The sequence below is a fragment of the Eretmochelys imbricata genome, chromosome 2 (genome assembly GCF_965152235.1).
Source record: "Eretmochelys imbricata isolate rEreImb1 chromosome 2, rEreImb1.hap1, whole genome shotgun sequence".
NCBI lineage: Eukaryota > Metazoa > Chordata > Testudines > Cheloniidae > Eretmochelys > Eretmochelys imbricata.
In genome coordinates, this window is record NC_135573.1 from 75686033 (window position 1) to 75702301 (window position 16269).

At 38.3% G+C, this 16269-nt stretch overlaps 1 protein-coding gene across 1 annotated transcript in view; it reads left to right on the plus strand.

Moving 5' to 3' along the window:
* Nucleotides 1-16269, plus strand: part of CCDC178 (coiled-coil domain containing 178) — a 368653-nt gene that overhangs the window by 320271 nt on the left and 32113 nt on the right. Inside the window, 1 exon segment of the mRNA XM_077809023.1 lies at nt 9267-9401. Within this exon segment, the coding sequence (XP_077665149.1) occupies nt 9267-9401 (135 nt within the window).

Sequence of the window (16269 nt, forward strand, 5' to 3'; positions counted from 1 at the left end):
AAGCCCCCCTGTGGGATTTTCAGAAGTGCCTTAAGTGTGTTAGGCACAGAATCGCACCTCTTCTGAGAATCGCACCACTTCCGAGAATCGCACCTCAATTTTTATATTAGTTGAAGCAGTTGTCAGAGAATTGTACATTACATTTAAAAACTACATGGTTCTGAAATGCCTACTCACTCCACTAGGTCCCAAGCAATGTCAAGGGCAAAGAAGAAACGAGCCTTCTGTGAAGAGAGCTGTAAAACTGCTATCTGAGCTGCTCTCATTCATTTACCAAGATTATAAAGTTCATATGCTGGCCTCTTTGGATTCTTTCTTTAGGTACAGAATCTTGCACCTATCCTCCTTGTTTCCATTCTCTGTCTCTCTCTAGGTCATTGTCTTCATGCTGATTCTTTAAATTCTCCTCCTCTTCTTGTTATACCAATAAAATAAAAACCAGCAGGATCTTATTAAAGGGGAAAAGGCAAAATACCACATTTATTGTGAATACAGAAAGAATCATAGTAAGCAGTTAGTTATAGCTATAACATTCCATTCAATCTCATATTTATTCACACATTCATTCATACACACACACACACAGAGGTTCTGCAAGGTTGTTATCATAGTAAGCAGTTAGTTATAGCTATAACATTCCATTCAATCTCATATTTATTCACACATTCATTCATACACACACACACAGAGGTTCTGCAAAGTTGTTATCATAGTTACCAGCCTTAGAGTTGCTCATGCCAAGCCACTGGCCAGGTGGCCTGGACATGAGGAGGGAGCAGGGCCTTGTCAGATGCTCATCTGATGCTCCTGGAAGTTGGTTTGCAGAATCAGACCCCAAAGTTCTCACTTTTTAGAGTCTATTTTTATAGGAATTTCTTCCTATGCCAGTCTATGGGAATTGCTTCATCATGCTGTTGCTGAATCAATCAGCAGATAGCACATTCCTGACGGCTCCGTGCTGCTAGATGTTATCTTGTTCTTTGGCTCTCCCATTCTTGAGGCTGTTGGGTGGATTCCAGTCTGCCTTCCGGGGGGGGGGTCCCTCTGGTTATTTCCACTTGACGCCTTCTTCAGCCGATGGACACTGGATTCTTAGGCTGGCACCTCCCTGATCATTCAGTTATTATCCACACCAAGCATCCATCCACATACATCCTCTATCTCTATTTTAATCACAATTGTTAATACAACAAAAGGGCGGGGAGTCTCTGGGTGCTGTTTCTGTTGTTAGAGTATTGCTTTGAGTCTCTCTCTCTGTGAATTGCTTTGAGAACAGACTCTGTCTTAGAATGTACTAACACAATTAGCAGCTTGCAAGTTTCACACACAGAGGAAAGAATCAGTACCAAAAACCAAGAGACCTCTTAATTAGTAATACCCTGGAATTTAAACTATGGGGAATCAAACTCATTTGTGATTTTAATACAGAACTTCTTTAATATGATCCAACATTCTCTCCTTCCCTCTTTCATGTGGCCTTTACTTTCTACCTCTTGCTCTTTGCACTGTGGTCTAGCCGCTTCTTTTACTAATCCAGAAATGCAATTCTAAGTAGCTACACTACTTCCAAAAAAAATAAATTTTCCATCATCCCCCCAAAAATTCAACTACAATCTCCAAATTCATTTTCCATGAACAGACATATGAGCAACACTTTATTCCTGAAAATATTTGCAGAAAGTATACAAAAGGGATGTGAATGTGATAAATCAAAGTTCAGTTTATTTTCCAAAATGTTCACAAATAATTCCCCCACCCACACACACACACCTTAATCCCAGCTGTAGAAATCAGACTACACCAAAGCTAATGAACAAACCTGAAAATTGTGGATGGTTTAGGAAAGGCTGCGGTCAGCTATATTATACAACTGCCCAATAGACAGAATTCTTGGGTAAATTGTAGGGTGATTTTACATGGATAAAATGTGAGTAAGACAAAGAGAAATTAAAATGTCTATAATAAAAAAAAGACTATTTAGAAATCACTTCAACTGTTGGTATTTTATTTCTTCAAAGGGCTAATTATACAAGAAGCATTTCTTTAATCTTAAAAAAGATCAAATAACTAACAATACCATTAAACAGGGGTGCTAGTAAAAAGAAAAATGTCCTTAATTCATGCTACTGTTGCTTTTCCTTAGTTTCTCCCAATAATAGTTAAAACTAAAGTGCCAATCTTAACTTCAATTTTTCTCTTCATGGCATTTTGTTTTTAGTGTGGGTTAACCACAGAGTGTAAGACTGAATTTTAATATTCAAGGCTTTTGTTAGTTTATTTTTCAACCATTCTTGAAATATAGTTTTCCTTTTTATTATTATTTAACATTGCTAATCTGCTCACCAAAGCTTTCACAACTGGAATATGGTCAAAAGGCAAGTGCATCTTTTCTTGTATACTTGCACATCAGCTAGAGATTTGGGTTTTCATGAGGCTTTTACTCATTTTTTAAAGTATATTCAGGCTGTTGACAAAAGAGCTTTATTTAAATGAGCTATGTAATCTTTAACAGCAGTCTGTGGAACAGATTTGACAATAAAGAAATATCTCATTACCTAGGAGCTTTGTATATTATACAGGTGTAACTTTGGTAGTTGAGTAGTATAAAAAGATAAATATTAACTGGATTTTGCTCATAAATCTGCCATTCTTACAGTGCCAAAATCTGTAGAGTTGTTGTAATTGTCATTGTTTGAGTTGTAACAATGAATGGAACTGATAAGGCTTATGTCATTTACATAGAATGCAGCATTCACATCGCATTATTGAATTAACATGAGACACATATTGGGTCTTCTGATATAAGATTAATATAATTTGAAAATAGAGAAAGTGTAGATTTAGGAATGGCACATTATTCCCTGTTTGAAATGTGATGGTGATCTGCTTAGATCAGAAGGTTTTAGTAGGTGACTACTACTAGCAATGACTACTAATTAATAGTAGCAATGAAACTCCTGGTATTTGTTCTGTTTTTGTTTTGAGTATATTTTTTCATAGCTTGATGCCTGATGTTAACAGATTCTATTGTATAATTACAAAACAATGTTATGAGACCCCAGTAAGTCAATTTGGCTGTCAGTTGCAGCATTATCAGTCCAGAGTAGTGCCACATGAATAGAGTTAACAAATCTGACATCAGGAATCATAACATTCAAAAACCGGTAGGAGAACACTTCAACCTCTCTGGCCACTCAGTAAAAGATTTAAGGGTGGCAATTTTGCAACAGAAAAGCTTCAAAAACAGACTCCAATGAGAAACTGCTGAGCTTGAATTAATATGGAAACTAGATACTATTAACTTGGGCTTGAATAGAGACTGGGAGTGGCTGGGTCATTACACAGATTGAATCTATTTCCCTAAAATTAAGTATCCTCACACCTTCTTGTCAACTGTCTAAATGGGCCATCTTGATTATCACTACAAAATTTTTTTTCTCCTGCTGATAATAGCTCATCTTAACTAATTAGCTTCTCACAGTTTGTATGGCAAATTCTACCTTCTCTGTATGTATGTGTGTGTGTGTGTGTATATATATATATATATATACTCTTACTATATGTTCCATTCTATGCATCCGATGAAGTGGGCTGTAGCCCACGAAAGCTTATGCTATAATAAATTTGTTAGTCTCTAAGGTGCCACAGGTACTCCTGTTCTTTTTGCAGATTCATGACAGGCTTTCTGCTTTCATTTCCAGTGCCCAACCCCACCCTGGTCCGCAGCAACTGGAAGAAGCCATTACACGGAAAGTCTGGCCCCATCCCTATATCCCTGAGCTGGAGTATGCTCAACTGATCTGTGGGAATGATGCGTGTACAGTTCGGTTACTTGTATGAGCTGTTGGGATGGAGCATGCTCAGGTGCTCTTTTGGGTCATCTGCAAGAAACTCAAATGTGCTTAATGAGGATGGATTCTTTGGAGACTTTAGCTTCTGAAATCATAGTTATCTCTACTGAGCATTTTAAAAGACTTATAAATTGGCACAATTTGGGAAAATTTTCACAGGGATCACAAGAAATACAGCCCTGATAAAGGGCATCCACTGTCATGTTTCAACCCCTGCTTCAAAGCATACGGATGGTAGAACTTTTCTAAGAAAAGTCATCGGAATTTTTTTGCCGTGGAAAAAACAACACATTTATTATGTTGACCCCTGACCTGCTCTTGGAGGGTACATGTTTTTGGGTAAAATATAATCTATTTGCTAAGCATGTGTATAGAAATAATAATGGAATTTATTGAAGCTGAAACAGCAAGTAGAAGAACCAAAATATGTGTATTAAAATAGGCTTGGCTATGTCTTAAGCATTAAGAGTTAAGTGCTTAGAATGAGGCCAAGTATAAATTGGTAGTTGGTATAAGCTGGCAATAATAGTATGTGCTTGACCAAAGGTTATAAAAGTTAGCAATATGACTCTTGTGATTTTTTAGCAATGCATTATGTGATAAATAAGTAAACCACAGACAAACATCTTAGGGTATTTTGTATAATTCCAATTTGGAGAAATGAAAATTTTAAGCACAGAGGGCCTAATTGTCCCTTCTCTTACACTGGCGTAAATCAGGAACTGTACTGAAACCAGTGGAGTTTCATTGATGCAAAATAGGTATAAATGAGAGGAGAATCAGGCCTATGATCACAGCTCCATGTAATGCCAGTACTTAGTCTTTGGCCAGAAGTGGTAACTGAAGCAACCTAAGAAGGTTATCCATCATTGAAAATGCACTTCTGGCTTTGGAGACCTCTCTGTGTTCCAGTCTGTTTTGGTTTTTTGGGTTTTTTTTTTTTTTTGCAGGTTCTGCAATCAGTAGGCATAATGAGCCTTTAACAAGATGAATCTCTCTTAGAGGTCTATGTACTATGCTATATCTGCCCAACAGTGAGGCTTTGGTCTAGCCCCAGGCAGCTAGGATACCATAATAAAAGCTGGTCTGCTATCAGCCCTGGGTAACAAAATTGACAAGGACTGCTCCCTGTGTATCCTTTGGTGCTATGGGTTTGCATAAAGTATTGGCTCTTTTATCCATGCTTTTGGTCCAAAATTTGACCTACCTAAAAATTGTTATAATCTGGTGAGATATGTGCCTCAGAATCTTGGTTCCTCCAATGAGAAATTACAGATAAAGATATTAGGTCTGGTGGTCACACAGATGTAAATCAGCAATTAATTAAATGCAATCTGTGGAGGTACACTACTGTAAAAACGAGTCTAGGCAAGAACAGAATCAGACCTCGTGTTTTTGTGGGACTCTCCTCTTTGCTGGGTCAGCAGCAGCAGCTAATTAACAACCCCCTTTTTTCCCCAGAGCTGTGCTGATATTATTGATGATACTGATATATAAACAAAGAATTAAATAAACAGAGCCATATGCTCCCCTCTGCTATGAGTCACAGAGGGGAATGACAACAAAAACAGGGTAAAACAGGGCAGTAAAGCTCCCAAACTGCAGAACTGGGAGGGCAGCTCCTCCACAGCATACTTCCCTCTCCCCAGGAGCTTATAGAAGTGCATCCACAGCAAAGCAATATGGTTAACGCTTCCTGGTTTATGGGGCAAGGGGAGGGAGGAGCCATTCACTGCAGTATTCTCCCCTCCCAGGAAAGTAGAAATCTGTGGAAGTTAGTGTTCCTCCTTGCAGCATTAACTTCTACTCTGAGCCTGCACCAGCCCCCACTATTCCCCTGAGAGGGGTTATTTTGCAGCCAACTGAGCCAATGTCACAGCCTCAGGAGAGTAACATTGCATGGCAGGTACTTCAGGGGGATCAGAGATTTGTTTCCCATGAATCCCCACGGTTTGGAGGCTGTGCTGCTTGTCCCTTTGGTAGCCCACTCTGCTTCAACCCTGCGCCATTAAGGGAGCATTTGTCAGAAATGAGGTGAATATCATGCAGAGTCTGGATTCTCTATCTGTTCCTACAGGTTTTATCACAAGAAAGGACATTCTTGTTTATAACTATTTTAAATTCAGTTTATTTAGGAATGCATAGAAACAAATCATATTTGTCAGATTCACAGGGATACATTTGTAAATTTATTTTCAGATTTCTCAAGAGTTATTACAAGCAATGAAACCTAGCAATTACTTTATTGTTGTCTTTTTACCTTTGAGACCCATAGCTGTGATAAGATAAAACAACTGTGAACAAGTTAAAGGCTACGTGTTTGTCGCATGACCCAGCAGAGGATTTAAGGGACGGTTATGACCTCCTTCAAGGGAATAAGGGTATGTGTATAATGCAATCAGATTGTGACTGCAAATGTAGACATACCTCAGATAGCTTTGGTCGAGCTAGCTCAAGTAACAATAGTAGTGAAGTCACCACCGCACAGGCTAGCCACCCAAATAAGTACACAGGGAAGACTTGTACAGCCTATGCTGCCACCCCTTCATTGCTATCAAAGCTAGCTCAGGTATGTCTATTCTGCTCATTCTAATTAAAGACAAGAGGCAAGTGAGTAAAATAAACAAAGGAAGATCATGGAGAGGAAGACAGAGGTGAGTATAGGATTGACAGGCCCATGTGCTTGCTTAGCCTAACTGCAATTTTCAAGTTTTCTGTTACTTCTTTAAAACAGGCATTATAAGGCAGCAATTTCCCATATGCACATTGTACTGAATTTTTTGTAATAGATGGCACTCAAAAGTTTTGAAGGTTTCATTTGGCTTGGATAAGGCAAAAATTTGAATGCAAACAAACCTTCTGACATCTTTCTGTCTGGCCCCTTTCACTATCTTGAACCAAATCCTTCTGCCCTCACCCAGCCATCCTTCCCGGACCTTCATTTTCCTCTCCACAAGAATCCATTCTGTAACTACATTCCTTCTCGCAGGTTTCAATCAGAACATTGAAAATATTCCATAGTGGCTTGCCTTCCATCTGACACTTTCTCTGTTGGGCTGAAGCAGACTGTTTTATTAAAATGTCATGATTTTTTTTTCATAGATTCATAGATATTAAGGTCAGAAGGGACCATTATGATCATCTAGTCTGACCTCCTGCACAACGCAGGCCACAGAATCTCACCCACCCACTCGTGCGAAAAACCTCTCACCTATGTCTGAGCTATTGAAGTCCTCAAATTGTGGTTTAAAGACTTCAAGGAGCAGAGAATCCTCCAGCAAGTGACCCGTGCATGCTACAGGGGAAGGCGAAAAACCTCCAGGGCCTCTTCCAATGTGCCCTGGAGGAAAAATTCCTTCCTGACCCCAAATATGGCGATCAGCTAAACCCTGAGCATATGGGCAAGATTCACCAGCCAGATCCCAGCAAAGAATTCTCTGTAGTAACTCAGATCCCACCACATCTAACATCTCATCACAGGCCATTGGGCCTATTTACCATGAGTATTTAAAAATCAATTAATTGCCAAAATCATGTGTTGTTTCTGCCCTTACCTGCCTCCCCGCTGAAGCCCCAGAAAAGCGTCAAATCTTCTGAGATATGAAAGCAACAGTTGGAATTCCAGAGATTTAATGTCCATAGAGACCTCAAGATAGATTCAGAAAAAAGTATTTAGCATGTTAGGGAGCAGTGGTACTTAGACAAACTTAGATTGAAAAATATGTTCACATTTGGTTTCAGCTTTTGGCTGTGATTAGGGCTGATTTTTATATTTTTCCAATTTATTTACCCAGTTTTTATTCTATGTCATTGTAATGCATAAACACTATTCAGATAGCCAAATTCAAATAAATAAATTATAAATTCTGACATACAAATATATGTTTTAATATTTTATGTCCTGAATTACTAAAATGCTGAGTACTCACAGCTTCCATAAGCCAATGGGAGTTGTGGAAGTTCAGCACTTCTGAAAATTAGGCCATATAATTTTGAAAATGCTTATTAATTACTCTGTAGGCCATATTAGTTCCTTTGGCATCAGTATAATCTATGTCCTTCTGAAAAAGTGGATTTTTTTCATGCTACTCTATGCTGGCTCTTAAGAGCAGTTATAGCTTATCATGTGAAGGCTTCTTTATTATTGGTCTCATTATTGACCTGTAGCATTGACCTTAATGAATTGTAGCATTTCCAAAGGAATGCTAGATTCCATATTGTAAATGTGGTTGACAGGCATACTCATAAAGGCCATGTGCTAACAATCGCTATAAAATTGTTGTTGAAATAATTAGCATGCTTGAACACAAAATCATGTTTCTAAACAAATTAATTTAGTTGGCTTTAATTTGTGTTTTTCCAGATCAGCCAAAGGCACTAGTCCAGATTATGGACAAATGCTGGTAGAATTTCAGTTTAAGAAATAAAACAACTTTCAATTATAAGAGCACACAGCTACCTTCAACTACATTTTGTACTGGTAGCTTTTCAATTTTGATTAAAAGATATTGCTTCTAGACTGAGACCTGCTATGCCAAGTTTTTCTGTTTGTGTTATAAACACTTGAAAATTATGGAAATACAGACACAATCTTAACTATGGGGTGTGAGAATGATGCTGCTATAGTAACTGATAAATTGTAAAAATACACTGTTTACATTTCCAGTTTGAATCATTTCAATTAGACCCCCTTCAAATCAGTACAGTTCTATGATCTGTAGTATCTTTTTCATATAAAGTCTTATTAAAAAATAGTGTCACTTTTCAACAGCTGCATTTGCTGTAATTTAGTGCAGTTAGATGCTTTCATGTCACATGGTTATAGTTAGGTAGATTAATAGGGAGTTCTATCTGGAAATTTCTTTCCTGTTATTGTTCTCCCTCAGCAGTTGATGGCTAAGTTAATTCTCTTTAGTTTTGTCATGCTCTAAAGCCCACATTGCCAAGCTATGATAAGCTTTACAAGGGGAAAAAAGCCATGGTGTCCATCAAAGTCTTAAACTTGCATTTTAAACTTTGCCCTGACCTGATGTGCCATTCAAAAAGCTTCAAAAGATTATTTTTTTAAGAAAGGTTCGATATGTCCCGAGGCTATCGGTTTTGAGTTAAACTGGGTGAAGTAGAAATATTTTACTCATCAGCTTTGCAGTCACAGAGTTTGCCTCAGCTAGAACAAAACTGCTGAGGCATTTAGAGAAAATTAACCCCCCATCCTGGCAGCCAGATGTGACTGGTTTCTGATGAATGCACATGAGTGGGCTGAAAAATCAAGAGACTGTGAAATTCCTGTCAGGTCTGTACAGTGCAGAATGGGCTATTGACTGCTTTCTATATTTCCCTCCATCATTCTTCTTGAACACTGCCATTAATTTCCTCTCCTGCTCTGACTTTTTTCCCCCTTCTTCCTCCCTTTAGCTCTCTGTGCTGCAAAGCAGGATGCACAAAGCATTGGTGGAGTACTTCAAACAGCGCGGCCTCTATAGCCAGGCTGGGCTGGCGAAGTTCCAGGCAGCCTCTCATGAGAATGCTCAGAAAATATTAGCTGTGCAGGTAGGTGATTGCAGAGAAGTAGGAAAGATCATTCTGATCTAGATTGAAAAGCAAATGATGGGTAGTGTGATGAAGCATTAAAACCATATCCCATCAGAGTTTTATAAATTTTTAACCTCTTTAATAAACTGGAATTGCATGAAGGATGAATTCAGTAAGTTAGCACATATACCATGCATAGTTTAAAAAAAGAGAAAGATTAGAGTTATTTCTCACAAACCTTTGAAAAGATTATTATAAATACATTGGATATAAACATTGGAAAAATATAGAGGCATTAGTACTGCTGTTCAGCTGTTTTAGCAAATGTTATTGTGTACTGTTTTGCAGATCTTACTGCCATGGTAAACAACACTGTCATTTTCATTTTATTCATATATAATTTCTTAAGTATGAAACTGCTATTTAGCTGAAGTACCACACCTTCATTATTAGGTTGTGTGATAACTTCACCTTTCTCCACTAATAAACAACAGGCCGGGGGGAGGGGAAGGGGTAAGGGCGGAAAGGAGGGCACAGGGTTTAACAGTGGTTTCCTCACTGGGATATAATGTTTAATATTTTATGGGTTTTATTTTTCCAGGTATATGTTTACATTTACTGGGGAAAATTGCTTTTATGTAACATAGTTTAAATGTTCTGTTCTTTTTATCTCATGCAGTGGTATGTTGTTAATATTTTTGTAAAGCCACTCTTTTCAGTCTTTTAATGGCCATAACCAGCGGGCATTTGAAAAATGTTTGTAAAAGACTTGAGTGAAAACTGTCTTCAGTCCCGTTTTTTGCAAAATAAATACAAAAATTATGTAGCTGCTAGATCTTTAATGCATCTTATTCTTATACATTTTAATTTCTATTTTCCGCAATAGAGTTTTGCTGTACAGTCCTAAGGTTGCCATATTTGTATTAAACTTTAATATTATGCAATTCCACTTCACAACTATTATTAGCATTATTTAAGGAAAAAACTAGCTTGAACAAAACTTTTAGAACTACTTTAAATTGCATCATCACTGTGATCCAGTCTCAAAACCTTGATTGAGGATTTTTTTAAACCCATGGCTTTTGTTATATACATCCAAATGTGTTTCATGGTTGTTGAAGATTCAGAAAATCCAAATCATATTAACGGAAAAAAAGAAAAGGAAAAACTAATTGAAAAATAAAAATAGAATGAGATTTTCCACTCTTCTAGTGATTTGAAATGCTCTGTTAATTTTTATGGAGTATTTAGTCAGTATTCTCTTTTTTTTGGTCAAATATTATACTAGAATTGTGTGCTTATTAAGACAAATAAGCAGTGAATTATACATAAAATTTTACATTTAAAATTTGAAAAACTGGAAATGCTTCCTTTTGAATCTCACAACGGCATAGCTATGATGATGAGTCTTGATCTCTTTTGTATTCAACTTCCCTAGCTGTGATGAAGAAAAGAGGTGATTAATATGCAGCCTAGAGCTCATGAATAATAACAACAGTTACTTAGAAGCCACAGGTGCCAGGTGGTTTCCTCACATATGAATCTTTAAGTTAGTCTAGTCTAATGTTATGTAGCATTTTAATGGCAGTGCTATGAACATAACCTGTGATTGAAATCTTATATCAATAACTAGTCTATATTGTAATGAATGAGCTGTCTGGAAATCCTTTGTTCTTGCATAAAATAAATTATTTCTATCATTCACATTGAGACTAAATTGTCTCTATAAATTCAGTTATCCTGAACAATTGAAATAGCTAGACATGGGCCTATACCCATCCTTCAGACACAAACCTCATCAACATTTGGGGAAGTTCAGGTCCAAATTTTGCAGCTCAGAACTATTTTTAAAAACAGCATTTTAGTTAGTATTTCAGAAACACTGGAACAGTGTATTTTCTATGTTCTGATTGCACCCATTCTGATTTGGATTCTGTTATTCAAATGCCCCTTCTATGTTCGTTACACAATTTTACCTGAAATGACTTTATGGTAGGGCTTGCCTACCTTGTGCGTTAATGCATTCTGTGGACGTGTGATTTCTAAAGCAGACTAACATGCTGCACATTGACTGGTCCATGTAGACCCTGCTGGTGCGCTTTAACATAGTGCTGTTTGAAAGACTACTATGTTAAGGCATACTAGGGAGCCTTTAGTGCACACCGGTCTACACAGGCCGATTAATGGGAAACAGTTGGTGCTCTTTTGAAATCATACCCCTGGAGAGCGCATTACCACATTATGTGCAGACAAGCCCATAGGAAACATAGAAAATTATAATGGAAAACCTAGTTCAGTTAGGCCACAGAAAACAGTTCTGAGGTATTTAAAAGCATTATTTCCTGTCAGCAAAATGTCATTGTATTTTGGAATTCTCAGCATATGGATTGTTGCATTTCTGTGTGAACTGGTGCCTTCAATTTAGCATTGTTAGTGCCAGATTGTCTCTATCCATTTAGCAAGTAGCTATATAAGCTCTTATACTGGTGTCTGTCACCGTAGTATCTCAGTGCTTCCTAAGATTAAAAAATGACAATTTAATGATACCGCTCTCCTCTTTCCCACCAGCAAGAGACAGGCTTGGTTTGTTATTTTTGTTGTTTAATGTTTATATTGTGGTAGTGCCTACAGGCTGGGGCCCCATTGTGCTGGGCACTGTGCAAATAAAAAAACAGTTACTGCCCAGAAGACTTTACATTCTAACAACTTACATTGGATACAGTAAACAGATAGGGTGGAGCACAAGGTAATTGTGACAGTCATGAACAGTGAAATAGGCAGCAGTTACAGCACACAAGGTGCCTAACCATTCTCAAGTGTTATGTAGGCACCAGGGCTTAGGTGGGTTGTAAGGAGAGATTTAAAGGAGGATAATGTAGTGGCCTTGCAGATTTTTACAGAGAGCTCCTTCCTCACACACCTGGTGACATCTGAGAATGCATGGCGGTGCTTGCTGGAAAATTTGACAAATGGACAATCAAGGGCAGTGTCGTTAGCTGATTGGAGTTGGGAATTGACATCTTGTAAGTATACATGAGATCACAGGTACAGCGGGGATAGGCCATGGAGTGCCTTAAAAGTGAAAATAAGAAGTTTGTATTTGATGTTGTGGTGAAGAAGGGGTCAGTGGAGCAATGCAAAGAAAAGCGTGACATGATCAAAGAGTTGAACCAAGAAGATTTTTTGCTGTAGTGTTTTGAATGGATTTTAAGTCGGGCAAGATGAGATTTGTCAAAACCAGAGAGAAGGATGTTGTAGTAGACGAGACACATGATAATGAGGTCTGGAGGACAATTTTAGCTGTGTGGCTGGAGAATAAAGGCCAGATCTTGCATAAGTTTTACAGGCAGAAGCAGCAAGATTTAAACACTACTTGAATGGAAGGGTCTAAAGAGAGGGACAAGTTGAAGATAATGCCCAGGTTTAAGGCCTGCGTGACAGAGACAATGGTGGTGTTGTCCACAGTGACTTTGAAAAGAGGGAGAGGAGAGGATTTTAGGGGAAAGATAAAGAGCTCTGTTTTGCTCAGATTAAGCTTGAGTGGATGGCTGGATGTCAGTGATGAGATGTCAGAAAGACAGATTGAAATTTTAGTTTGGACAGAATGAGACAGATAAGAGGTGGAGCGGTAGATCATATCATGATTGTTGAAGTCATATATGTGAATAAGATAACCCAGAGACAGTGTAGAGGGAGAAGAGCAAGGGCCCAATAGAGAGCCGTGTGAGACTCCCCCTGAAAGACGGAGCACTGAAGAGGAAGATCCTCCAAATGACACACTGAAGGAGCACTTAAAGAGGTCGGAGGAGAACCAGGAGAGGATTGAGTCACAAAAGCCAAAGGCGGACAAGATTTCAAGAAGAAGAGTGTGGTTGACAGTGTCATAAAAGAGCTGAGAATTCAAGTAGGATAAGAATGGAGTGTTTTGTGTATTTGTTCATGTGCTTATGTCTGAGAAAATAAACATATGAGATTGGGTTTCTACTGTAGGAAATCTTGGGTAAAGAGAGAGGCTTTACTCTTAATTCTGATTGCTGCAAAGTTGGTGATCAGTCTTATTTCATTTGGCAGTGTTCCATAATTCTCATTGTGGACAGGAAACTGCAGAACCCACCAAAGCGACCAGAGTCAAAGGCCATCTTTATGATACCATCCCCACAGATTACCTGCTGACCTTCCCCGGCCTTCATGGCACCATACTTCATGCCCAGAATAGAGGGATCCTACATAATAGAAAAGAAAAATGCCTAAATTAACGATGAGTGGAAAAAATAGGTTTTCATAATTGTCTCACTTAAAATGTATAAGCCAAGAGGCCAAGTCCTAAAACGATTTACCAAGTGTAGAGCTTACTCTTGGGAATAATCACACCGAAATCAATGGGACTGTTCACGGTAATAAGCAGTATGCCTGGTAATAAGTATAATTGGCGAAGCACAGGCTGCTTGGTGTCTCTGGAGCATTTAGTTCAAGCTGCCCATAAATCCCCCTTCCACCTGAGCACCTAGGGCCAGCCTTAAAAGTGGCTGCTTTTTAAGTGGTGGAGTTTCACTGCAGACTTAAATTATGCGTGGACAGATAGGGCCAAGATTATGCTCGATAAAGCAGAGAGGGGGAGTCACCAGGGAGCCAGCTACCACTCACTGCTTCTCGGCCAAGCCCTAACATAGATTGCAGCGATGTGGGAGCTCCCCCAACATGCAATAGCTGACAGCAGAACCAAGGCACTGTCCAACCAGTTGAGCATAACCAGAATACATTGCACTCCATGTAAACCTCCTCCCTGCCTCAGGAGCTGTGAAGAAGATGGTGTACCTGGAAGATCATTGAGCTGGTTCTATACTTGCTGGGCACTCCCCAAGAGCTAGGAGGATACGTCCAATGCGTGTTCCCTTTTTGTCACCTCAGCAGCATAAAAAGAGCAAAGTGGAGCAGAAAATCTGCACCATAACTTGGAATCAGTTTGTACAATTTATCAAACACATTGGATCTTTTCACAACAGACTTTTGTATAGTTATTATTTGTTATTAACTTGAGCGTGGCAGGTATGAGAGATTAGAAAGTATGCGCTAAGTAGAGAAAAGATAAGGGTCTAAGGGTAAAAAAGGCAACAACGCTAGTGGCATCCAAAGCACCAAAAATAATGTGAGTGTCCCCCATGAAGCCAGAATTTCTGGGACCACCACCTGATCAGGTAAAAACACTTATATTTCTTTTTCCACTGGTTACATATTTTCTCTAACATGCTGCTAGAACCGGGAATAAAATGCACATTCAGAAAAGCTTTTGATTTTTATGCTTTTTACTAAACTAAATGTATAAGATCATGGAGGAAATCTACTTTTGCCCATATATTATATATGGGTGCTGTAACCCATTCTTTTTTTTCTAAAAGTAAAATATATATGCTACTTTACTTTGTATGGCCCCTTTTATTTCAGCCCTCAAAACATTTTAAAATGTAGATTCCAATGCTAGCATTACCCAAGTAGTTGCTTTGTGTTTTCATGTTTAAATTCTGCCTTTGAAATAGAAGCGATCCATTAAGTGCTCATACTCACAGTGATTATACTAGCAATGGAAAACACAATTTAAAAATGTCAAATTTCAGTTGTGATGTTTAAAAAAAGGATTAAGGATTTCACTTTTATAATATAAGAATAAACATGCCTAAATGCAGATTTACAATGGAGTACATTGCTGATGCATAAGTCATTGGCTCAAATAATTCATGCTGGCAATTTGGCCTCTTTACTTGTATTTTTGGAGAGAAGAGTATGGGAAACTTACTTCTTGGGCAAGGTTATCATGTCTTCTTACAGTCTTCCCTCTTCCCACCTCTCTCTCGTTCAAAATCTCCCTTGGTACTCTCTGAGAGCACCCAATGGCAGAATTTGACAGATCAGAATTCAAGGGTGATCTAATTTAAACAGTGTTTTCCTTAAATTCTGGGGAGCTTTCAGATGTCTTTAATGTCTCTGAGGGAAGAATTTGTGTGGAACTAAGAGAAAGTTCCACATGTGAGGTCATACAGTAAACTGACTTTTGATCCAAACATAATTGCATGGGAGTTAAAACCCATAATATACAGTAGGAAAGGAATAATGGCTGTTATTGGAGCTTATGCCAATTTTTCTGAAAATCAAAGCTGTAGGGGGGTTCTTCCTTGTCCAGGTTTGAGACAGGTTGGTGCAGTGATATGCAGGAAAACACACTGCTGTTATGTGTGCTGTCCTTGTTCTATAGATCACCAGAGGATTTCAGTTTCCAGGACACCTTGCACAAGCACTAAATACATTTTTCAATCAGTTACAGAATACGAAATATATCTTAAGAAAAGAATTCAGATTAAAAAGGTTAGCTGCGCACTCACACACAAGTGTACAAGGTATTTTTTTTATTTCCAAAGGTATTTGCTGTACAACTGAAATTTTGCCTAGTAAGTTGCACAGTACTGTTGTGGAGTTTTGATTATTTGGCTCTTCAGTAGCTTGGGTATCCATCTACTTTAATCATGACAGTTATGAATGTTTTATGGCAATCTGGTGAATTACCTGAAATGGCAAGTGTTGGCTGAACTTTTGAAGCTGTGTAGTGATGAGTGTATCTATATTTTAGCCCTGTAACTATAACTCAATCCTGAGCTTTGTAGGTTTAGACCATCCTTTCTAGATGAAGTTTGTTGTTTTTTTTTTTTCCAGCTATAGTCCCATTGCCAAAATTGTCTTTATGGCTAAATACTGGGAAAGACAGTATCATTAGTGTCATCGTTGAAACTTTATATTGTTTGACAAATGGTTTCCTCTGATACTCAGACCACAGGACTGCCATTGAAAGAGTATGTAAAGATTGTGAGCCTGGCTCTCCACTGCCTTGCCCCTTGCA